Raw genomic sequence first — 23,074 nt, 5'->3', positions numbered from 1 at the left:
TCGTTGGGGGGTCCGTCTTTTCAGGCTGTGGCCCCGAAAAGCTAAGGCATGCATTGCTCTCATCTCTTTGCGTGGCCGACTTCTTATTAAAAAGCAGATGAAGACACATTATTTTACCTATTGCTCGCTGAAATGTGCTGTGCTTCTCTCTCTGTAAAGCACTTTGGGATTTTTATCTGCGAAAGCGCTATAAAGGTTGCTAAGATGCGATGAAGAGCAGAATTATTCACCCGACCCCATGTGGCGGCTCAGACCGGTCGCCAACTCATGCGAGAACACACTTCAACTGACCTGAAAAGCGCTCCAGATCACTGCGGTGAGTCGGGAGTTTTTCCTGTGAGAACTTGTTTTAATACTCTTGCATCAGCAATTGGATTTTTACCACGTATTAGCCAAAGAGTGAAGTTTGCACGCTTCTGCCGATGATTCTTCAGAATTAATTTCACCAAAACACTCAAATTGGAAACGGCACTAAATCAATCTTTCTTTTCAGTCTTTTCAAAGGCGCTGTACCTTGGTTTTTACCATTTTGAAATATGACAAACAGAACTATTTACCAGATTTTTTGCACGTAATAAAGTGAAATCTGTTTTTGCTCCAGTGCAGAGGCATAGTAAGTACATCTATTCGGCTGAAAATTAGACCACAGAGCTTTCTCTGCATCTAAATATAGAGCGTTTGACTCTACGTGAAGCAGGAAGTGCGCCGTTAGCATGCTAATGTGTGTTAGCTTTACCCGCAACGGGAGTTTTGCCGTTCTGGGCTCAAGAGACTCGTGAAAAGTGCTCATAAACTCGTCGCGGTGGATATTTAGGATGATGGGAATGCGTTAGGAAAGTGAGCAATACATTTGGACGGCTACAAAGAGTTTGTTCTGTTTTTTATATGTTTCAAAACAGTAAAAAAAATCAGGTGCAGCGCCTTGAAAAGAAAGAATGACTCAAAACGCAAGTGTCAATTCCAAATTCATTGATTGCAGTTGAAGCATCATGATTTTGGGAAGAACTCCAATCGAGAGTTTCCGGTATTGCTCTGCGGCCGTTTGACGTCACATTCCCCATCGTCCAATCACAACCAGGGGGAGGAGTCTTTTTGTGATGCAACGTCCTTAGTGAACAAAGACAGTCCAATTGCACCCAATTCTGCACCGAGACCAACAGTTCCTCGAGACTTTTCTGCAAACTTTCAGTCCGAAGCACCAAATGTGACCTCATACGGCGTTGCGTTTGTTCCAACATCATAATCAGCGCAATTGAGTTCTGCGCACGCCGCCAAGCTAAGTGCAAGTGTTTTTTGGCACGAAAAATCACACTTGCGTAACTCTCCAAGCTTGATCTGTTTCGTTGCAGAAAGAGAGCGGGTTTGTGTCGAGAAAGAGACGAGATGTTGGAGTTGTGCCTCTCCCACCAAAATGGCCGCAGGGCGTGTCGTTTTCAGCGCCAGCGTGGCATTTGCACCAGTGAAAAAAACAAGCAAAAACTTTAAACGGGGACGTCACAATGTTAATGTCAGTGTTACAATTACTGTGAGTAAAAACTTCACGATTATTGCCAATTATTACCGATTATTACAGATTATTACCAATTATTAATACAGATTATTGGAGAGTTGCCGATTATTGCAGTGTCAAAATCTCGACTGACACGCGATACTGGTTCTCAAGTTTCTGGCCAGCTTTGTGAAATTAATGACAAAATAAAGGAATTTATTTTTAAATGTGTTTTTTGTACATATAAAATAGATTTTTTTTTTTTAAATTTTGCTTCTTAAGTTGTCACAGTCTTTTGGGTCTCACGATCATATTATGACCTAAATAATCACAATTATCGATTTTCCGAATAATCTTGTCCGTAGTGATTAAAATGTGCTCCAAATTAGAATCTTTTGCTTATAAAGGCCTAAATAAATAGATAAAAGTTGTAATGTTTTTGCTTGTATGCATATTTTTTAAACATAAGACAACAAATACAAAAATACAAATTGGCCTAATAAAATAAATAAAATACATAAAATAAATACATTTAACAAATAAAAAAGAGTATATATATATATATATATACTTATTTGAGTGAAAATAGCCAAGTTGTAATATTTGGGGTCACACTCTATTTATTTAACTTTTTCTAATTTAAATATGGCTGCATGAGCAGATGTTTTCAGCCTCTAACCACATTTCGTACACTATAGAGAAAACACTGGAGTCTGCGTTGTAGTTTTTTTTGGAACTCTTCCAACGGCTATTATAAATAGATCTGTCAAAAGGCGATGTGTGAAACCTTTCATAGAAAACTGACGCATTAATCATGAATTGACGTCGATTAATCACACGTCTTTAGACCAAACACGTTTTTTTGGTTACGCGGAGAAAAAGGAGGAAAGATCAGGAGCAGAGTGGGTTTCACCAGGTTACATTAACACCAAAAAGTCCTGTAGATTTAAATTAGCTTGAGAAATTTAGCATGAAATAGACTAAATAATATAAATATATGAATCAAATACAAATAATAGGCAATAGCGCTTTTAAACAAACTAATTTATTTAGATTTGTGAAATAATAATACAAAATAGAGTTATGTGTAAATAATTACATCCTTGGTATTGATTAATTGTGATTAATCGTGTTTCAAAAATGTGATTAATATGGTTATTTTTTTTCTTTTTTTTATCGATCGAAAGCACTAGCAATTATTGACCTTTTTAAAAGGATTGTGGGACGAGGATGTTTTTCAATCTTTTTACGTGTTCTAAATTGGGCATGTTAAATTGTATTTGTTTCTTCATTAAATGCTTTGAACTGTATGTAAAGGGTTTTAAAATGACCCAAGATCCAAACAAAGAAATACTGGCACTGGGACTAAACCAGGACTAACCCAGGACTAAACCAGGACTAGACCAGGACTAGACCAGGACTAAACCAGGACAAGGGTAAACACGCCCCTAGAGCACTCTAAAAATGAATCAAGCATAAGAATTATTTGAAGAGCCGTTTCTGCTTTCTTCCCTTTGCCAAATTGTGCAAAATTCCACACACTTCTCACACGCAATAGCCCTAAATTACTCCGAGCATTATGATGCCCTTGGTATTCAAAAGCGGTTCATATTCAGCCGCGCTTTTGCCGGCGTCCTCCTCCGAAACGATCACATTATAAATATCCGCCCGACTGAACACACCTGCGTTTCTGGCTCCGGCCCCGCCATCGCTGGCATTATTAAACGTCCCGCCGAGCGCTCGACTCCCCGAGCAAACCTTGACTGAGAAGAAAACAAGACGTAGACAAATGAGAGGGGGGGGACAGACTGCGGCGCCGAGACCTCGACGGGGAGCGGCGGCGTCAGCGGGAGAACGAGAGATTCGGGGCCAAGATGGAGAAGCTGAAAAGACTGATGGTCCTGCTGCTGCGGGGGGAGATGAAGGTGGGGGAGGAAAAGAAAAGGCGGGATGAGAGGGGAGAGAGTGTGTGCTTTTGTGAATAGTTTTAGTTTGAGCGTCGGCAATATTTGATCAAAAAGATGGACGATGTCGCTGGAAGTCGCAGAATTAGCAGAACATGATCGAAAAGGTCTCGAAGGTTTTTTCTGAAAACAATGTTGTTTTCAATCTGCTGAGACGCTTTGAGCAACAGCGTTTATTGCCTCCCGAGCTCCGATTGGTCCTGCCCAAAGGGGGGACCTGAAACTTGCCCCGCCCTCATTTTTTTATAGCCAGCTTCACTCTTACTTTTTGGGTCGTTTTTGCCTGTCGAGGTCTGGACACCATTTCTGCCAAGGTTTTACGAGGCTATTGTACAACACAACAAACAAATAAACAAACAAACAAAGACTGGTCTACAGCAGGAGAGTGTAAGTGCTGCTGCTCAAACCATTTCCATCAGACTAACAAAGACTTAATGGATGGAAGTCCATTTTTTTTCGACAATGGACCGTTCCTGGACCAATGAGGGACTACCCCAACTTCTTTCTAAAAATATTACACTTTCATTGTTCATTTTTACTGTGAATTCCCACATTATCCTTTACCCACTTTTGGTGATTGGCTGACAGCAACAGGCAGGTGACAGGAGGGAGGGGCTTTTTAAAAAGAGGAGAGCCAATAGGAAACAACCAAGATTTACAACAGACAAATTGAGGAAATGAGGAATCAGAAACTGGAAAATATGTGATTACCGTACAGGCTAAACACGGTGGACTTCTTTAACAACAAACATGGCTCGTAAGTGCCTGAAACTCTCCCTGTGTATATTAAAGCAACACTGCGTAATATTCCTGGTAGCGGGGCACACCATTACTCCACGGAGAGGGAAAGTTCAAACCAAACTGGAACGTTCTCCATGGCGATAAATCAGTTTTTCTTTTGCCATTCTTCAGAACGTTAGAAGCAAGTACATTATTTCACCTCATGAACATCAGCGTCTGCACCAGATGTGGCCCTCAAAACAAACAGCTCCCCCTGTGGTTGCCCCCCGCAACAGTGCGACATTTAACCTTGAGCGTGTCTGAATCAATCTCGCTTTATTATTCCCCGCTCGCCTTGTCAGCCGTGAAATCCATTGATACAAGGCCGCAATCCCCAATACGCTGAGTACGTACAGAATGTGTGCGAGATGTCAATAACGCGATGAAGTGAAACGTGGGGGGACATTTCAGGCTTAACGGACAGTACAATATCCATGGCAACAGTTAATTTCTCCCAAAATAAAATATGGAAGCACAAGCTGAACACATTTTAAACAACCTCGGACACATAGTTATTTTATTTTGTAAAACTCAAAGATGTTCTATGTAACTTTCCGCCAGCTTTATTCAAATGCAGGTGTCTTTATTGCTAAAACATACCTAGAAAAACACGAATTCATGCTGTGAGCGCTCGCCTCTCCACAGATATGACCTGTAACTTGGTCCGGTGGCGTCACTTGCCTGTCCCCGTAGAGATATGTACAACTTGAACGCCATGGAGATAAGCAGGGACGGACCCTCCACAAGAAAAGTTACTACGCAACTTTTACCGCATTGAGAAGACGAAGGCAATGCAACTGCCACAGATACAAGCAGAGGGCGCAAGGAGTCCAACCGCTCAGCGAAACCGTTTATCATGAGCGACAAAAGCTGCTGACGTTGGGGTTAGTTAGCAATGTAGTGAATCTAGGGATTTGAGCACAGAAATAATCAGAATGAGGGGAAGGAGTACGAAACGTGGAGGATCATGGGGTAGTTTTGGATACGTCATAATCCAACTCTATGGGGGCTGGCCTTGAAAATGAAAGTCTGATTTGTTTTCTGCTATGACTCTGTTGATCTTTAGACGACATTACTGCAATCCGTGTGCTAAAATGTGCGTGTCAATGTCTTGGTTGAGGTCCAGGTATCGCACACAACTTGAACGAACTGTAAAATCAAAACACAAAAAGGCAAAAATATCACTTTATACTATACTTATATACTTTGAAAGCTTCCTTTGTCGGATTGCCTCATTGAAAGAAAGAAATTTAAAAGATCATCAGTTCATTTTGCAGCCTTTTGAAAGATGTGTTTTCATCATAGACACTCGATATTCTTGCTTTACATGTCTCCAAAACAACAATTACAAAACCATCTATTTTCTACCTCTATAATCATTCACTGGTATTACATCGCCTCTCCATTGTCAGATCGAGCTTTCCTGCCAATCAATATGAATGAAAACAAAGGCGCAGGGGCCGTATCCAGCGCCGCACTGGTCCCTGCAGCAGCTGTGGCCTGATGGTCCCGTTACATTGGCCGCATTAGCGACGTTAGCCACATTAGCGGCCCCATTGTGATTATTGGGTGTAATTGACTGGTGCAGCCAGGGCCCTCGCTGCCTCTCAGTCCGGACCCCAGGCGGCTCCTTGCTCCTGCCCTCACGTGCGACCCAACACGTGGAGCCGCGTTGTGGTTCATTCCACCATGTTTAGGCGAAAGTGCACGTGACAATCAAGAAAGAGAACACGTATCATTAAACGCAGAGGCATAAAGCCCTCTCAAGCGCATCTCAAAGATCTACAATGGGGTTCAGATGTTTTCTCTGCTCGATGCCACAAAAGCACAATAACACAAAAGCACAGCTGCATTTGAAAATGTAAAAGTGGCTTTGTTGTAGCGTGTTATGTAGAAAACGCTAATACATGATTAGCATTGATGAATAGCACACAGGCTAAACACAACAGACTTCTTTAACAATGTCTTTTAACAACTGAAACATGGCTTGTAAGTATTGTTAGAGGCAAGTAAAAACATCTCCATGGAAACAAGCAGGTGGCAGCTCCTCTACCAGAAAAGGTACAAGTCAAGTTTGCGGAGAAACAGCCCCTTCACAGCAAGAGTACATGTTTTTCTAGTTTTTATGCACTATAAAACATGGAATTAAGTAATTGTGTCTATTTGTGGCTGAAATCATACACGGTGTCGCAATAAACATCAATTCCGTTTTTAAGTGAGAATTTTCAGTAAAGTAACGTAAAGCTACATTGTGTATTAATAAAAAGGCAAAATACAAAACATAAACACAAGATATACCTCCAACCGCAATGTAATACTGTTCTTTGTGCGTCGGCACAAACCGATGCTTATGTCTTATAAAGTGTTTGTGAGAGGACCGGCTGTTGCCACGGTTACCTTTTGATACTTGAGAAAGAAATGATGTCTTTACACTGTTTATCGTCTAAAAACATACATGGAGCTGAGTCTTGTTTGTTCGTGTTCAGCATATTTAATTAATTAAAAATAAACTGACATTTCATTCATTTAAGTGTATTTAAGTGGCATCGTGACATTTTAGAACCGGACATGTATCGGAATCGGATTCTTAATTTTCCAATTAATCACAACTAGAGGAATGTGGGCGGGGATAGGGTGCAGGTGAAAACAGGAGCAGCACAATATCTCCATTTTAACATTCGGAAAGTTTGATTTCATAACGAGACGTCTACCATATTTTCCGGATTATAAATCGCACCTTTTTTCATAGTTTGGGTGCAATTTATACTCCGGAGCGACTTATATGTGATAAGTTATATGTGTCATTATTTTCACACTGACAACCACAAGAGGGCGCTCTAGGCTCTAAGCGACGCAGAAGAAGGATCTGCACTTCCTCTACCCCTGGAGTTTGTGGAGTTGTTTAGAAGTGACACAGAGGAAGAAGAATTCAATGGATTTAGTGATTTGGGGTAAAACTGATGCTTTGGTAAACTTGTTAGCATGTTCTTTATGCTATAGTTATCTGAATAACTCTTAATATGTTACGTTAACATACCAGACACTTACCACAGTTCTGTCTGTGCCTCATGTAGCTGAAGGTGTTAGCGTTAGCATACGTACACCTATTCACCATGATCCTTTGTCAAATCTGTTATTATTCTAAATTGCATTTCAAGATTAAATAAATAAATAAATTGTTCTTAGTCTTGGATTTTATCAAATACATTTCCCCCAAAAATGCGACTTATACTCTAGTGCCACTTATAGTTTGGAAAATACGGTAAATTAAGGATTCCACTGTTTGGTCACGGTGTAGTATTAAATTATGCCGTTTCTTCTGACAGAAACTCGACTCCAGGTTTGTTTTTGAGGCGCTGAAACCTTAAGAAAAATACAATCTTTGAAATGAAGAGATTGATTTAGCATAATAACCCTACTTCCGTCCACACCTTCTTCAAATAGCACTGCAAATCCCCAGGTCTTTTCCAAACCAGCTGCACCGACCATGATTCGAAATGCCCTACTTCCCCCGGTTCCAAATGATGATGGTGGTCACATTATGCTCTCTGTAGTTTGCGAGATTACACGGAACGGGACCGGGCCCATTTTCTTGAGCAGGGGGGCCTAAATGGCGGGAAAACGTGTCCCGGCGACTCACGGAAAGCAGTGTAGAACTCGTGCAGGCTGAGGTGGCCGTCGTTGTTGTAGTCGTCGTAGCGCAGAAGGTCCTGCATGGTGCACGCCATCAGGCTCTCGTCCAGGTGCTCCTTCACAGAGATCTGAGACACACAACACGTCATTTGAGCACCACTTTTTGGATTTGTATGACTCTGTCTTTTCACTGCGCGGAGAACACTTAAATGTTTGTGGCCCTCGTGACAACATTGGTTGGTCCTGGTTTAGTGCTGGTTTAGACATGGTTTAGTCCTAGTTTAGACCTGGTTTAGTCCTGGTTTAGTCCTGGTTTAGTCCTGGTTTAGTGCTGGTTTAGACCTGGTTCAGTCCTGGTTTAGTCCTGGTTTAGTGCTGGTTTAGACCTGGTTCAGTCCTGGTTTAGACCTGGTTTAGTGCTGGTTTAGACCTGGTTTAGTCCTGGTTTAGTCCTGGTTTAGTCCTGGTTTAGTGCTGGTTTAGACCTGGTTTAGTCCTGGTTTAGTCCTGGTTTAGTCCTGGTTTAGTGCTGGTTTAGTCCTGGTTTAGTCCTGGTTTAGTGCTGGTTTAGACCTGGTTCAGTCCTGGTTTAGTCCTGGTTTAGTCCCAGTTTAGACCTGGTTTAGTCCTGGTTTAGACCTGGTTTAGTTTAGTTCTGGTTCAGTCCTGGTTTAGTTTTCATGTCTGTACTACAAAGTTTACTCATAGAGACAAACTCAGACATGAGCGTCTCTGAACACGTTGTACTATGAAAGGATTTCCTCAATTAATCTGTGCACGGAGCAAGGGGCGGAGTCACAGAGCAGGGGGCGGAGTCCACACCGGACGACCAATCGGAACAACCGAGTAGGAAAGAGCAGCGTACTTCAGCCATGAGGAAATGTCAATCATACTCATGATGTCTAGGAATTAAGTGATAAAATACAGGAAACAAGGACTGACGTCGTGACAGACATCAGGCAAATGAAACAAATGACAAATTCGACAAGACTTTGGACTAAGTGGGACTTTCTATTTTATTTGGAACGTGGCGTGATTTTTGCTCCTTGTCTGCTTGTGTTCTTGTTGTGTTTGTCGCTCTCTGGTCGTGTTGTGTTTCCGTGTTTATTTGTTTAAAATAATACGGTCTGATTAAGGAGGAGGGGCCCATCCTTCCATCCGGGAATCACCTGCATCATCTCAAAGCGCATTCTATTCAAATACAATTTCTCATGCACAACGATTTAAAAAACAAAACTCGCCGTCGCGTTTCCTCATTTCTCCACTGCTCGATCGCAGCCCCGCCCCCGACAGAAAGCGATGCAAATCAGGATTGACCCGGAAGTGACCTCGGTAACTTCCTGTAGTTTCCATGTAGTTTTATCCATTTTTCCTGCATCATACGTGAACATTGAAGGCCGACCGTCCAGTTAACGCTAACTAAACAAGATGACCGAAGAAGCATTCATTCTTTGCCGAAGAAAGCGAAGAATGAACGCTCGTTTCCGCTCTGACCGCGACACGTCCCTCTCCTCTGACGCTTCCATTCACGTTCTGGAGAGTCGCAGGGAAGGCCACTTATCACGTCCCGCTTAATGGAAATGTTAATCTGACATTTGAAATCACAGAGCTTCGCATTTAACATGTGCGCGCTCCGTCTAATGGGCCGCCCGGGCGCTGTTTGTGGAAATGAAGAGCTGTTAGCGCAGGGGAACATGGACAGAACATTGCGTGACGTCCTACAGATCTGCCTTGAACCAAACCAGAACACGCGGTCGCACTTAGTTGTATTATAATATGTTCTGCTCCCGTGTTTTTTTTTGTGTGTGTTTGCTCTTTACAGCCAATAAAAGCTCTTCACCCTCCTCATTATTCTTTCACTCTCCATGCACCTCACTGCCGACAAACATTTACGCTTTACAACAGCCTATTTCAATTTAGTTTGACAGTTTATCCTTGTACTTCCTGGTTGGGCACGGGAAGCTGTGGCATTTGTGATTGCCCGATTTAGCCTTGGTTCCATTTGAGACTTGTTTCGTTAAACTCTTTTTAATAATATTATAAGCCTTGTCTAATAGCAATAAGCCCCGCCTCTTCATAGCAAAAAGCCTCACTTCTACATAGTGATAAGTCCCGCCTCTTCATAGTGATAAGTCCCGCCTCTTCATAGTGATAAGTCACTATGGACTTATCTCTTCATAGTGATAAGTCCCACCTTTTCATAGTGATAAGTCACTATGGACTTATCTCTTCATAGTGATAAGTCCCACCTTTTCATAGCGATGAATCTCTTACTTCCTGTTCAAAACTACAGAAATAATAAGTCCCACCGCTTCATAGTGATAAGTCCCGCCTCTTCGTAGGGATAAGTCCTGCCTCTTCGTAGTGATAAGTCCCGCCTCTTCGTAGGGATAAGTCCCACCTTTTCATTGTGATAAGTCCCGCCTCTTCATAGTGATAAGCCCCACCTCTTCATAGTGATAAGTCCCACCTTTTCATTATGATAAGTCCCGCCTCTTCATAGTGATAAGCCCCACCTCTTCATAGTGATAAGTCCCACCTTTTCATTATGATAAGTCCCGCCTCTTCATAGTGATAAGCCCCACCTCTTCATAGTGATAAGCCCCACCTCTTCATAGTGATAAGTCCCACCTTTTCATTGCGATAAACCTCTTACTTCCTGTTCAAAACTACAGAAATAATAAGCCCCACCTTTTCATTGTGATAAGTCCCGCCTCTTCATAGTGATAAGTCCCATCTTTGCATAGTGATATGCCCCACCTCTTCATAGTGATAAGTCCCGCCTCTTCATAGTGATAAGTCCCACCTTTGCATAGTGATACACCCCACCTCTTAATGGTGATAAGTCCCACCTTTGCATAGTGATACACCCCACCTCTTAATGGTGATAAGTCCCACCTTTGCATAGTGATACGCCCCACCTCTTCATAGTGATAAGTCCCACCTTTGCATAGTGATACACCCCACCTCTTAATGGTGATAAGTCCCACCTTTGCATAGTGATACGCCCCACCTCTTCATAGTGATAAGTCCCACCTTTGCATAGTGATACACCCCACCTCTTAATGGTGATAAGTCCCACCTTTGCATAGTGATACGCCCCACCTCTTCATAGTGATAAGTCCCACCTTTGCATAGTGATACACCCCACCTCTTAATGGTGATAAGTCCCACCTTTGCATAGTGATACACCCCACCTCTTAATGGTGATAAGTCCCACCTTTGCATAGTGATACACCCCACCTCTTAATGGTGATAAGTCCCATCTTTGCATAGTGATACGCCCCACCTCTTCATAGTGATAAGTCCGGGGTCTTCATAGTGATAAGTCTTGCCTCTTCATAGTGATAAGTCCCGTCTCTTCATAGTGATAAGTCCCGCCTCGCCATAGTGATAAGTCCCGCCTCTTCATAGTGATAAGCCCCACCTCTTAATGGTGATAAGTCCCGGGTCTTCATAGTGATAAGCCTTTAATGCCTTTTCATATTGGCCTTTCACAGTAAATGTCCCCTTTAAACGTGTTTGTTCTGTGCTCTGTGGCCTCCAGTGGTGCTCAGTATAAATGTGGTTGTGTATAAGTTGAACTATTTAACAGCTCAATGGACTCAAGAGTATATTTATGAGGAAAACGCTGTGAATTGTAAACGTTTTTCTCAAGTATGGTTACCAGAGCCAAGTATCTGTCGAATCAGGCGCAGCACATAATCGATAACTGTTATAAGGTCTAAAGCTCATCTAATCATTTCACAAATAAAGCAATAAAACAATAGCATCAGAAAATGTTGTTTCGTCCAACTCTAAAGACGAACACTGGAAATAAATATAGGTTAAATAAAATAAGTGAATAAGTATTTGAATTAAGAAGTATTTATCTGGATTTGAGTATATTTTGACTGTCAGGCGTCGGAACAAACATAAAATGTCTTGCTTTATTAAAAACAAGAAACATTTTAACATTTTCTAACTTAAAATGAGCAAAACATGTACTGAAATCACAATAGATACTACTTAACTGAAGTACTCATTCACACATTATTGTAATCAAGATTTTTTCCAAAACATTTTTTGTCATTAGAAAATACTTTAAACATGATCAAGTTTGTGGATCCAACTCCAAATAAAGTTCTACATTGGTGGATCATGAGTTTGGGTATTTGTAGATATATATTAGAACAAAGAATCTCCCCCGAATCACAAAGAAGCCTCCATCTGAAAGTCCATATATATTAGTTAAAGGTCATTAAAACCCACTGGTCAGGACTGCGGGTCGGGACTCTGGGTCTGGACTCCAGTTTGGGTCTGGACTGGGTCAGGACTCTGGGTCGTGTTCGGGACTGTGGGTCTGGACTCTGGGTCGTGTTCGGGACTGTGGGTCGGGACTGTGGGTTGGGTCTGGACTGGGTCAGGACTCTGGGTCAGGACTCCAGGTCGCAGGGCGTGGTCCTGATCAGGGAGCTGTTTTCAGAAGCTCCAGATGAGGCCCTGGTCCCTCGTGTCTTTCAGGGGTCAACAATTCACTTCAATAGTGAGTTTTTACTACAAACTGAAAGTATGACTATATAACTTTACACACCCCAATAAATCAGATCAGGCTTCAAACTGTACAGCACTTTATAATAATAACTAGACAATTAATACCCCTTAATAACGTACTTACTAAGAGTCTTTGTTGTAACTCAACGTAAAAGTATTCAGAATACAGATCTGAATACTATAACTAAGCGCATTCACAAAGTATTTTTGCTATCACAGGTTATAAAATAGTAACTTCGATTAATTTGCTTTAAAAGTAGAGAACGTGTGAAGTGTCTTGCCAAGAGACACAACGAGAACGTGCCTCCCGACATTTGGTATTTTGTTTGGCAGATACAAATATAGATTTTACACACATTTTACCCAGAAATATGGATCTAGAATCTTATAAAATCCATGTGTGGCTCTGTAAAACGCTTTTAAGGGCTTTTTATGATGTCCAGTTTGTGAGGTGGACTCAAAGTGTCTGCACTGACCTTCTCCAGCTCGCCGCTCACAAGGCGGCCGTCTTGGTTGATGTCCAGGTATTTGAACATGGCGTCCACCAGCGCCCTCTTCTGGTCCATGTCCCTGTGCTCCTCGTGCGAGCGCAGCGCCGGCGGCTGCAGGTCCAGGAGGAGGCTCTTCAGACGGTTGTACTCCGACATCGTGCACGCGTTTCCTACACAAGGGAAAGCGCCCGGTGAGTTATAGAAACCCTTTCACACACATCCTGAGAGATTAGACTCTTTATATTACCCTTTTCTGGCCCGTAGACTATATCAGACGGGACAGTATAATGTGAAACGCACGTGTGCTATCCACTCCACCACCGAGAGGCACAAGATGCTGATCTTTATAGTGCTGTCTTCTTCTTATACCTAACGCTGTACTTTAACGGTGGTAGCTCTCATTCTCTAAAGTTCTTATACTCTAAAGTTCTCATTCTCTAAAGTTCTCATTCTCTGAAGGTCTCATTCTAAAAGCATGGATTTTTCACTGTAGGATGTTTTATTGTGTATCAAAGAAGCTAGTTTAGCCCATACATTTAGGCACACAGATCTTTTATGCATATATCGATTCATAAAACATCCAGCGCTGCGTCGCAAGGACAAGTATTTCTCGCACTTTTGTGATGCAAGTCCACGTAAACTTCAAATGCAGTCGAAATAAAGACAAATAATTCAGTCTGAATATTGCTGTAGTCAAGACTGCGCCAGTCTGTTTTTGTTCAGTTTTTGTTCTGCTTTTTTTTTCTTTTTTCTCAGATGTGTTGTTTTTGTTCAGTTTTTTTGTTCTGTTATAGTTGGTTTTTTTTTATTTATTTTTTTCATTCTGTTCCGTTCTGTTTTTGTCATTTTTTCTTCTGTTTTCGTTCTGTTTTGTTTTGCTTTTTTTCCCGATTTTTTTTTTTTTTTTTGTTCTGTTCTGTTTTTGTTCTGTTATAGTGGTTTTTGTTGTGTGTTTGTTCTTTTTTCATTCTGTTTTGTCTTTGTGTTTTGTTCTGTTTTTGTTTTGTAATATCTGAGAACAATAAATGAATAAATGACACAGAGGGGCACTTTCCGGCTTAACAACTGATGACATCACACAGTGGAACTTAACAAAACACAAACTCTCAACACAATGGTGATGGTGAGAGGGCAATGAACCGCCATAAAACACGAAGAAGAAGAAGAAGAAGAAGAAGAAGAAGAAGAAGAAGAAGAAGAAGAAGAAGAAGAAGAAGAAGAAGAAGAAGAAGAAGAAGAAGAAGAAGAAGAAGAAGAAGATCTAAAACGGCGCTAAAACGCGGTCAAATAGCGGCGCAGTTTCAGGAGCCGCGGCGCGCGGCCGGCACAAAAATAACATGGCAGTTTCGGCCGTGCGCCGCGGCTCTGCAGACACTCCCTTTTTGTTATTGCACCTTTAAAACCAGTGGTGGCTGTTTGCTAACGTTCTAAATGCGTTTTAAGCAAACACAAATACATTCAGCTTTAATGCCTGGTGTTTGTCGTTTGAACAGGGCCCCGGCTCCACATTCAACAGCGCGAGACATATTTGTGCATAATTATCAGAGGTTTTCTATACATATAGCACTAATTAATGACGCGTAATCCGGGGAAACACAAAGGTAAACATTTACTGAAAAACCTCCTGCTGTAGGATTAGCATTACTGCATCCAAGAATTACTGTAAGCGTTTGTAGAGACCGTCGCCGAGTGTGTTTGATGAACGTCTCGGGCTATAATTATGTCTGTTCAGCTCCTTTAGTTCCAGGAAAGTGTTATTTTGTAATCAAATCTTAAATATTGTACGACGGCGGCTTTACAGACCGACGCGGACTCGACACCTTCGATCACATTCATGAACGGATATATTAAAGAAGCACCACGTAACCTTTCTGAAGGATGGGCTCTCCAAATCTGGCTCGAGACCGGGCCCAGTGGCAGGTCTTGGGTCTCATTATGAAGCGTAACGTGGAATTCTTTACCAAAAGTGTGCGCACGGAAAAAAAAAAAACGGCCTCGAGTCGGCGGACGTGACAGACGTTGTATTTTTGTACGCACGCATGCTATATAAATGAGGCACCAGATCTGCGGAGAGGCGAGAGCGGCAGGTTGTGCCGTTTGTGGTCATGCGTCGACCCGTCCCAGCAGAGTGAGCTGGAGGTCACTCGCTTTCATTTGGAATCTCGCAAACCAGTGCCGCGCAAGGGTTTGTGGCCTAATTTAAAACAAAAATAAAATAAAGAGCAAGAAATCCGTGAAAATTGTCTGTGCTTTCTTGTTCTGTTCTATTGTGTTTATTTTAGCTTATGATTTTTTTTTCAATTCTATTTGTATACATTGTATTTGTAAAAAAAATATATATATATATATATATTTATATATATATATATATATATATATATATATATATATATATATATATATATATATATATATATATATAATAATAATAAAGAACATTGCGCTTTTTTTCTTGTTCTGTTTTCTTATGTTTATTTTATCTTGTTTTTATTTTTTCTGGTTCTATTTTCATATATTATACTTTAAAAAAAATACTGTCTGTTCTTTAAACTGTAGATTCTTAAATGTCTTAATTTGTAATTTTTTTCTTTTTTTTTCTTCATTTGCTGATACCTTTTTAGCCTCGACAAATGAAAAATGAACAGTATTTTCCTTTCAGTTTTCTACTTCATTAACACTCCCATTGTACAAAAAATCGGAAAAATAATCAAAGTTAACGTTTCCCTAAGTTTTGTTCTGAGCTGAACGATCATGATTATGGATAAACCACATCACCTTGACCTCCCTGTCGACCGGTGTCAATCAGCCCGATCGTCAGTCCAGATTCTCCAGCGTTGGCGATGTCGTTGCCCGGGTTACGGACCGGCACGACCGACGCGGAACCCGATTCAAGCGGGTTCCCCCCACCGATCTCCCCCGACTCTGTTTGTGCGCCGACACAGACCGATGTGCGTGTTTTACCGCTCCATCCTCCGCCGACCGCCGCGCCGACCGTTATTGTTCCGCCGCGTTTTATTATCCCGCGCTCGGCTTAAGTGAGCGATGGCGACTGGCCCCGGTCTCGCGGGGGCCCGGGCGCCCTCTCACCGCAGTTTGTAAAACGTTGGGTAGAGGAAATAAGCTGGAGCGAAAGAGAGAGCGATGGAGCTGTAGAAAGGGGGAGAGGGTGGAGGGAAAGAGGGAGATATACCAAAGGGAATGTACTGCAGAGGACATGAGTTTTATGGGGTCATTGCACCCAAAGTTTTTATGGTTTAAGTTGCTACAGAAGCGACCGGAGGGAAATTTATGTGGTGCGGATCTATAGACTCTCCCGTTTCGCAGTGTCTATATTCTGCTACGCTTGGGTTTTGTCTTTATTATTGTATCGTGGTAATCAGGGAGGCGAGATACACCGCCATCGGGACCGAGAGCGCGTTTTAGAACTGAACACAAACTATTAAAACGTTAATAAATCGAGCTGGAACGTTTGTCGGAAAAATCTAAATTCAAGATATTTCGCCTAAACTGTCCCGTGTTTTGTTTTATCTGCATGTTTTAAGTCGGCGATAATCGAGGGGCGTTTGCAGAGGTCACGTTTTGAAAATGTTTCTGTTTCATTTCCATTTTAAACTGACCAATTGCATTCAAGCGCTTTGAAATGTTGACGCTAAAATTCAGAATAACCGTTTGTAATTCTAGTGAAAGTATTTTGAATGATTTGATTGACAAACATAAAGTCTTCTAAATTGTACTTTCAGGTGAACGCCGTTGGGAATGTGATCCAGATTTCCTGATAATATAGTAAAAGTACATTCAATGTTTTTAAAAATCGATTTGAATCACATATAGTTAATGCTTAATCATGTAAACTTAAATCTGGTCAATCATCTATGGTACTGGAACATAAGTGATTGTTTTGGGCATGTTTTTTTTTTTAATTTCTCTCCTCTGTCCTTTCTCTCTCTCCTTTTATTTCCTCTCTCTTTCTTTCTCTCTTTCTTCCTCTCTTTCTCTCTGACTGTCACTTTCTTACATTCCTTGTCTCGCGCTCCTCTCTTTATCTCCTTTCACGCTTTCTCTTCCTCCCCTCGCTCGCTCCACCTTTCTCTCTCAGCCTTTTTTTCCTTCTCAAACTCCCCTTTTATTTCTCTGTCTCTTTCCATCACCCCTCTCTCCTCTTTCCTTTTTCCCTCTCTCTCTCTCTCCCTTCAATCCTCTCTTACTCTCTGTCTCCCCTTACCCTCTCTCTCTCCCCCTCTCTCTCTCTCCCCCTCTCTCTCTCTCTCTCTCTCTCTCTTTCCTCGAGGCAAAAAAGGTCGGTGCGACTCAGACTTCCTCGTGTCTGTGGGACTATTGTTGATTTTCCAGCAGAGACCGTGACATGCACTAAACCCAGACGTTCTGAGTTCAAACATGTACAAGACCAGGGCCAAACCAGAACCAAACCAGGGCCAAACCAGAACCAAACCACGACCAAACCAGGGCCAAACCAGGGCCAAACCAGAACCAAACCAGGGCCAAACCAGAACCAAACCAGGGCCAAACCAGAACCAAACCAGGGCCAAACCAGAACCAAACCACGACCAAACCAGGGCCAAACCAGGGCCAAACCAGAACCAAACCAGGGCCAAACCAGAACCAAACCAGGGCCAAACCAGGACCAAACCAGGGCCAAACCAGGACCAAACCAGGGCCAAACCAGGACCAAACCAGGGCCAAACCAGGGCCAAACCAGAACCAAACCAGGGCCAAACCAGGACCAAACCAGAACTAAACCAGGAACAAACCAGAACAAAACTAAGACCAAAATTTGTATTGGTTTATGCAGAATTTACACAAAATAAACAACTTTTCTGACTCTCTTAACATTATTCTAACAGAATAAAGGTGCAAACATTGAGAATAGCTTTAGCCATTGGTTGCGTGCAAATTTCCCAGTGTCATAATATAAAAACACGGTAATATATTGTGGATCTATTCACAAACCAACTTAACTTCTGGCTGGTTTTAAGAGCAAGAATAAAGACAAGATGGAGTTGTTTGAAACTTTCATTGGGACTAATTTGCATTTAAAGAGGAGCAGTTTTTGTGTAGTCTGATCATGTCGTTAGCGGGCAATCCCTTAACTCCCTGTGCCACTGTTTGCTGCACGGTGGCGCTTCAGAGCATAAACACAGCTGTGCACACGGCCCCGTCCCCAGCCGAGCGGGTTTGCAAAAGAAAATAACCACTAAGCCCCCGCTAAAGCTAACGGCAGCGTTGATGACGTTCTAGCGCTGCCGCGGCTAGCATCGGTTAGCGCTACAGCTCCAGGGGTGATTGCGCGCCTCTCCCCCGGGTGTTGGGGGGTGAGATTGCCTGGGCGGTGGCGACTGGCGGGAGGGGGGAACGCGGTGGCTTCTGGCTGTAACCGGCCCGCGTGAACCCTTGGACAAACATAAACGTGTTAGCTTAGCAGAATGCGGCCGCGACCTTGTGCAGCAGCCCGAGCGCGAACGATAATTGTGGACACGGTAGAGATGTTCTGGCGGAAGCAGAAAGTCGCCCGGCACCAAAACAACTGGAAATGATTTGTTCTTTTAGATATTTTGTCGCAAGTCAGACAATGTTTTATATTCTTAAAGTCTATTTTTATTATAATGCCTTGTTTTATGCTTACCTTCACTTGTTTGTATTTCACTACTTCATGATAAACCATTTCGCCAAAGCACGTTCCAAGTTTGTGATGTGTCAAGACTTAGATAGTTATAATAGTTATAAGTAAGGTTTTGTATCTAATATTTTTGAGGCTCTTTTTAAGGTTTAACAATTCAATATGTTAAAAAACATACAGTTGAGAAACATTTTAGCAGAGTTTAAAGGCAATAATGATCCAATTTGTTTGAAATTACAAATGTTAACATTTTAAATAATGACATTTTTTGGCGATAAAAGGGTTTTCTGATTCTGTTGATTCAATAAAACAGGACTAATACTAAACAAACACTTGAGTCGATAACATCTTCGATTGTATTTCACACGACAAGTTTAACATTTGATGATATAAATTTTATATCAACAAATCATGGCGAAATCGCTGTTAAAGGCGCACTACAGTATGTAACTTATGCCCTTGGTGATGTTGTGGCTTGTCTGGAATGTTCCGCAGTGTGGCATTGATGGGATTAAGCCAGACTTTATTCCTCTGCCTTCTTTTCTCTTCTTTTTAGTTCTCGCTTTTTGTGTTCTCTGTGTTTCTCTCTTCTGTTTTGTAAATTTAAAAGAAGAAAAAGATGGATTCCTGACTTTGTCTTTCCACAGATTTGACCTGTAACTTGGCCTGCTGGTGCCATCTGCTTGTCTCCATTTAACGTCACATTTAGAATCAGAATCAGAAAAAGTTTTATTGCCACTGCCAATGAACATAATTCACAAACATGGGGACCTTGCTTTGATGACACAGAGCGACATAAAGGAACAATGATAAAACAAAACCTACAGTATATCAAATCAAAAAGAGAATGCGTTTAAGATATATTTTTTAAAAGTAAATTTTACTGTACAGTTAAATTTAGTTACACAAATGTGTCTATAGCGTTCACACTCGCACCCCAAGTCAAGAATTAGGATTAAAATGGGGCTGAACCAAATATAAACTGGACCAGAGTTAAACGAAGATTTAAACAGGCCTAAACCATATTTAGGCCCGGGCTAGACCACATCTAAACCACATCTAAACCCGGGCTAAACCCAGGCTAAATCCCATCTAAACCCGGGCTAAACCCAGGCTAAATCACATCTAAACCCTGGCCAAATCCAGGCTAAATCACATCTAAACCTGGGCTAAACCCAGGCTAAACCACATCTAAACCCGGGCTAAACCCAGTTTAAATCACATCTAAACCCGGGCTAAACCCAGGCTAAATCACATCTAAACCCGGGCTAAACCACATCTAAACCCGGGCTAAACCCATGCTAAACCACCACATCTAAACCCGGGCTAAACCCATGCTAAACCACATCTAAACTCGGGCTAAACCACATCTAAACCCGGCCTGAACAAGGACTAAATCAATCAAACCAGGACTAAAAATCTAGGCTAAACTTTCATATTTAAACTTTCATCTTAAACTTTCATATTTAAACTTTCGTCTTAAACTTTCATCTTAAACTTTCATATTTAAACTTTCATCTTAAATTTTCATATTTAAACTTTCGTCTTAAACTTTCATATTTAAACTTTCATCTTAAACTTTCATCTTAAACTTTCGTCTTAAACTTTCATATTTAAACTTTCATCTTAAACTTTCATCTTAAACTTTCATCTTAAACTTTCATATTTAAACTTTCATCTTAAACTTTCATCTTAAACTTTCATCTTAAACTTTCGTCTTAAACTTTCATATTTAAACTTTCATCTTAAACTTTCATCTTAAACTTTCATCTTAAACTTTCATATTTAAACTTTCGTCTTAAACTTTCATATTTAAACTTTCATCTTAAACTTTCATCTTAAACTTTCGTCTTAAACTTTCATATTTAAACTTTCATCTTAAACTTTCATCTTAAACTTTCATCTTAAACTTTCATATTTAAACTTTCATCTTAAACTTTCATCTTAAACTTTCATCTTAAACTTTCATCTTAAACTTTCATATTTAAACTTTCATCTTAAACTTTCATCTTAAACTTTCGTCTTAAACTTTCATATTTAAACTTTCATCTTAAACTTTCATCTTAAACTTTCATCTTAAACTTTCATATTTAAACTTTCATCTTAAATTTTCATATTTAAACTTTCATCTTAAACTTTCATCTTAAACTTTCATATTTAAACTTTCATCTTAAACTTTCATCTTAAACTTTCATATTTAAACTTTCATCTTAAACTTTCATCTTAAACTTTCATCTTAAACTTTCATCTTAAACTTTCATATTTAAACTTTCATCTTAAACTTTGACATTTACAGGAGGAATATGAACCGTGCATAACAACGAAAGTGCAAATGCCTCTGAAGCGCGTTTAAAAGAGAATTTCCAATGTTCCGCGCGCATTAATCCCGCTCTCTTCAGTCGTATTAATGGCCTTTCCGGAGCGCGGCGTGGAGGCGGGGCTTCGGCTGAGGAATAATGACACCCAACGACAAACGGTTCCTCGCGATAAACGAGCGTGAGGTGCAAAAGTGTAACTTCAAAACCACAAAAGAGGTTAAGCCCGCGCTGAGACGGATCGCTTTAATGTTTAAGTCAGGGTTTCTTATCAACTCCAACCTGTAAGTCCATTTGAAAAGGTCGCTCTTTCATCTCGGGATCGTTTGTTTCTTCTCTCTTTTATTGTGGAGGTTGTCACTTTGTGGGAGTTTGTTTCCCCCACCAGTTCAAATGCAAACTTTTAAAGCTTTCAAAACTAGCACAACTCAAAAGACTAAATCTGATTAAATCTACGGTGGTTTTGTTCAAATCCTGGAGACTTTCTGCCCTCGAGACACAACGACTTTCTTGCAATGATTCATGAACTAAACCGGGACAAATCCAGGTCTAAACCAGGTCTGAACCAGGTCCAAACCAGATCTAAACCAGGTCCAAACCAGGTCTGAACCAGGTCCAAACCAGATCTAAACCAGGTCCAAACCAGGTCTAAACCAGGTCCAAACCAGGTCTAAACCAGGTCCAAACCAGATCTAAACCAGGTCCAAACCAGATCTAAACCAGGTCCAAACCAGGTCTAAACCAGGTCCAAACCAGATCTAAACCAGGTCCAAACCAGATCTAAACCAGGTCCAAACCAGATCTAAACCAGATCTAAACCAGGTCCAAACCAGATCTAAACCAGGTCCAAACCAGGTCTAAACCAGGACAAACCAGGTCTAAACCAGGTCCAAACCAGATCTAAACCAGGTCTGAACCAGGACAAAACCTGATCCAAACCAGGTCCAAACCAGATCCAAACCAGGTCCAAACCAGGTCCAAACCAGATCTAAACCAGGTCCAAACCAGGTCTAAACCAGGACAAAACCAGGTGTAAACCAGGTCCAAACCAGGACAAAACGAGGTCTAAACCAGAACCAAACCAGGACAACCACAAATATCAGGAAAACTAGGAATATACTATACAAGATTTTGTACAGAGATTCGCAATGAACTAAACCCAAACTAAACCAGAGCTAGAGCAGGATTAAACCAGGACTAGACCAGGACTAAACCAGGACTAGAGCAGGATTAAAACAGGACTAGACCAGGACTTAACCAGGACTAGAGCAGGATTAAAACAGGACTAGACCAGGACTTAACCAGGACTAGAGCAGGACTAAACCAGGACTACAGCAGGACTAAACCAGGCCTAGAAAGGGACTAAACCAGGACTAGAGCAGGATTAAAACAGGACTAGAATGGGACTAAACCAGGACTAGAGCAGGACTAAACCAGGACTAGAATGGGACTAAACCAGGACTAGAGAGGACTAAACCAGGACTAGAATGGGACTAAACCAGGACTAGAGCAGGACTAAACCAGGACTAGAATGGGACTAAACCAGGACTAGAGCAGGACTAAACCAGGACTAGAATGGGACTAAACCAGGACTAGAGAGGACTAAACCAGGACTAGAATGGGACTAAACCAGGACTAGAGCAGGACTAAACCAGGACTAGAATGGGACTAAACCAGGACTAGAGCAGGACTAAACCAGGACTAGAATGGGACTAAACCAGGACTAGAGCAGGACTAAACCAGGACTAGAATGGGACTAAACCAGGACAAAGAGTCAGTTGTCATTATTTGGTCCTAAATTGAGCCCATTTTTGTCCTGCTGTGGACTTGGTTGGTCCTTGTCATCTTTTAGTTCTGGTCTAGTTCAGGTTTAGTCCCAGTTCAGTCCCAGTTTTGATGTGGTGAAAGGTCAAGTGTCAACACAACCTAGAGGAGGACCAAACCAAGTCTTAATCAGGACTCAACCAGGACTAAAGTTTCCTGTAGCGTTTGGCTGCCGTTTAGGACCAGACACAAATCACATTAAAATAAATAAATAAGTCACAATTTCAAAATAAATCATTCATTCAGCACCTTCATATATTCATATTTCATATTTGCTAAGAATGATACGCTTGAAATCTATATAGTCTGTAACCAAACAAAACCTACGTGCAGTAGCATTATTATAGTTATTGGAGAATTAATATAATAGATGAGGCGGTTGCTATCGCCAACTGCAGCACTTTTACATA

The 23,074-nt window shown here is 41.3% G+C and overlaps 1 protein-coding gene across 1 annotated transcript in view; it reads right to left on the bottom strand.

The window, feature by feature from the left end:
• The window catches only part of fstl4 (follistatin-like 4), a 257,455-nt gene that overhangs the window by 78,563 nt on the left and 155,818 nt on the right, over nucleotides 1-23,074 (bottom strand). The window contains exons 5-6 of the mRNA XM_072446065.1: nucleotides 12,876-13,060; nucleotides 7,874-7,994 (exon numbers count right to left, since the gene is read on the bottom strand). Of these exons, the coding sequence (XP_072302166.1) occupies nucleotides 7,874-7,994; nucleotides 12,876-13,060 (306 nt within the window). The remainder of the gene's footprint in view (nucleotides 1-7,873; nucleotides 7,995-12,875; nucleotides 13,061-23,074) is intronic.

This window comes from Eucyclogobius newberryi, unplaced genomic scaffold (genome assembly GCF_026437365.1).
Source record: "Eucyclogobius newberryi isolate DKJ021-1_F unplaced genomic scaffold, fEucNew1.0.hap1 SCAF_15, whole genome shotgun sequence".
In the NCBI taxonomy this organism is placed as follows: Eukaryota; Metazoa; Chordata; class Actinopteri; order Gobiiformes; family Gobiidae; genus Eucyclogobius; species Eucyclogobius newberryi.
Note: the sequence above shows the minus strand (reverse complement) of the source record. Positions and strands in the feature narration are given on the sequence as shown.